The sequence below is a fragment of the Triticum urartu genome, chromosome 6 (assembly GCF_003073215.2).
Source record: "Triticum urartu cultivar G1812 chromosome 6, Tu2.1, whole genome shotgun sequence".
NCBI lineage: Eukaryota > Viridiplantae > Streptophyta > Magnoliopsida > Poales > Poaceae > Triticum > Triticum urartu.
This window is the reverse complement of record NC_053027.1, coordinates 41,942,893-41,945,105: the sequence shown is the minus strand read 5'-3', so window position 1 is coordinate 41,945,105 and position 2,213 is coordinate 41,942,893. Positions and strand designations below refer to the sequence as shown.

General features: G+C 55.0%; 1 protein-coding gene across 1 annotated transcript; it reads left to right on the top strand.

Annotated features, from left to right (window-relative positions):
• Positions 1–221: 221 nt before the first annotated feature.
• LOC125514160 (pentatricopeptide repeat-containing protein At2g17033) lies at positions 222–1,994 on the top strand. The gene is made up of 2 exons (XM_048679435.1): positions 222–570; positions 657–1,994. The coding sequence occupies exons 1-2, from the start codon at positions 295–297 to the stop codon at positions 1,842–1,844; spliced, it is 1,464 nt and encodes a 487-aa protein (XP_048535392.1). The 5' UTR covers positions 222–294; the 3' UTR covers positions 1,845–1,994.
• Positions 1,995–2,213: the final 219 nt, after the last annotated feature.

Here is a 2,213-nt window from a genome sequence, read left to right as displayed (position 1 = left end):
ATGTCTCTTCCTAAATTGTTACACATTTCTATAATAAAATTCTCCAATAAAATCCTCCATTGCTCCAATAAAAATGGGACCATTAAGTCTACATCTACAACTGAACACAAACTATACAATATTAACAAGTACTGTATTTTTTCAACTAAATTTGAAATGTGAAATGATTTTTTTAACATATTGTCGTATCCCTGTTACATTATCTCCTTTTGAGGACTCTGGTTTAAGCAGATAGATAAGGTACGTTCATCTGATACCTTGCACAGCCTAGCGCGCTCCTGCCCCCAAGCAGCAATGCCGGCGGTGACGTCCCTACCGCCACCGGCGCCGGGGCCGGCCGCATTGCGTCGCCGGAGGTTCCCCCCCGCGTCGGCGTCTCTCCGTCGCGCCGCATCCGGAGGGGGCTCGAGCTGGCGGAGCGAGCGGCGGCTCATGTCGGAGCTGGAGCGCACGGTGACGGCGGGCGCCGCGGAGCGCGTCATCCGCGGCTACGTCGGCACCAAGTCGAAGCGCGCCGCCCTCGCCGCGCTCTCCCGCCTCCTCATGGACTCCGACCCCCTCGCCGTCCCCGTGAGCCCCCGCGCACCCCTCCTTCTCTCCAACTCCCCTCTCCCTCTCGCTGACCTCGCCGGCGAAATTCTGAACGTTTGCCGCAGTTCTACGAAGCGGTGACCCAGGCCCGGTGGTTCAAGTGGAGCTCGATCCACGCCGCAGCCGTCGCCGCCTTGCTCGAGGCCAACGGCGCCGCGGAGGAATCCAGATCCCTCATCGCCGACTCCGCCGCGCGCCTCGAGTCCACCGCTGAGGTGGTCCTCTTCTACTGCGACCTCATGGCGGCCTTCTCCTCGCGGGGACTGAAGCGCCGGGCCATGGATTTCTACTCGCAGCTCCGGGTGATGCCGACGCCGCTCGCCGGGGGCGCCAAGACCTACATGGCCATGATTAAATCCCTATGCATGATGGGCCTCGCCGCCGAGGCCGAGGAGGCGCTCCGGGAGATGGTGTCTCTGGGGTACCAGCCTGATGCGTTTCAGTTCGGATTGGTGGCGAAATGCTATGGTAAGGCAGGCCAATTGGCTGAGATGGAGAGGGTGATTGCGTCCATGTCTGACGCCGGCATCCGCCTGGGCACCGGCGCGGCGAACATTGTCCTCTCATGCTACAGCGCTTGCCGTGACCATGGTAAGATGCTAATGTGGCTGAAGAAGATGCGAAAATTGTGCGTCGCACCGACCACGAAAGCCTACAATTTTGTGCTCAACTCGTGCCCGACAGTGGTGTTGATGGCCCGTGAATTGGGCCCTTCGCTACCGTTGTCGGCGGCGAAGTTGGTGAGGAAGGTCAAGTCTACATCTCCATGGCCGGCAGAAGCTGAGGTGGTGCAGGAGCTTCTGTCCACCTCATCAGTGTTGACCAAGGCGATGGTTTGGTCAGAAACTGAGGTGAAGCTGAACCTGCATGGGTTCAGTATAACTTCTGCCTATGTGCTGATGCTGCAGTGGGTGGCCGCACTGAAAGGGGGGCGCACATTACCATTGGAAGTGTCTGTGGTGTGCGGTGTCGGGAAGCACAGCGATGTCCGAGGCGAGCCCAAAGTGCGGGAGCTGGCACAAGAGGTTCTGAGCCGGATGGGGAGCCCTCTGCGGCTGTCTGCGAGGAACAAAGGCCGGCTTGTGGCGAAGCGAGACAGGGTGAAACAATGGCTGGCCACTGAGTTGACTTCCGTGGTGCCTGAGGAGAGCACGGATCAGAAGCCCAATGCAAGTGATCAGCAACCATTTTTGCCCAATCTTTTAAGGAAACTCGGGCAGTTCTTTTCCTCATTTGTGCCAGTTTCCAGATGAATGGCAAACTGTTTATTGTAGAGTAGGAGGTTCCGAATAGGCATAATATCTTCTTTATGTTGTAGATTGATAAAAGATGGGTGTTGTGTGAATGCTGGAAAAAATAGTCATCTCTTTCCGAATGGTGAACTAGGGTCTTAAAGCACGAAAGTAACCAGGCCTCTGACTGCATATTAGACTTGTCCCTCGAGTCCTTGGCAGCTCCCTTAAGGTAATTTTACTGCCCTGCTGACATTTTTTTCAAGTTGTAGCTGGTGTTTAACCCCTGCTTTGATGTGCCTTACTTTATGGTGAAATTTTAGAAACCTATTGAAAATGTGAAGTTTAATTATTCCTAGTAACCTCAGCTGTGTTTTTCAAGTCCTGCAC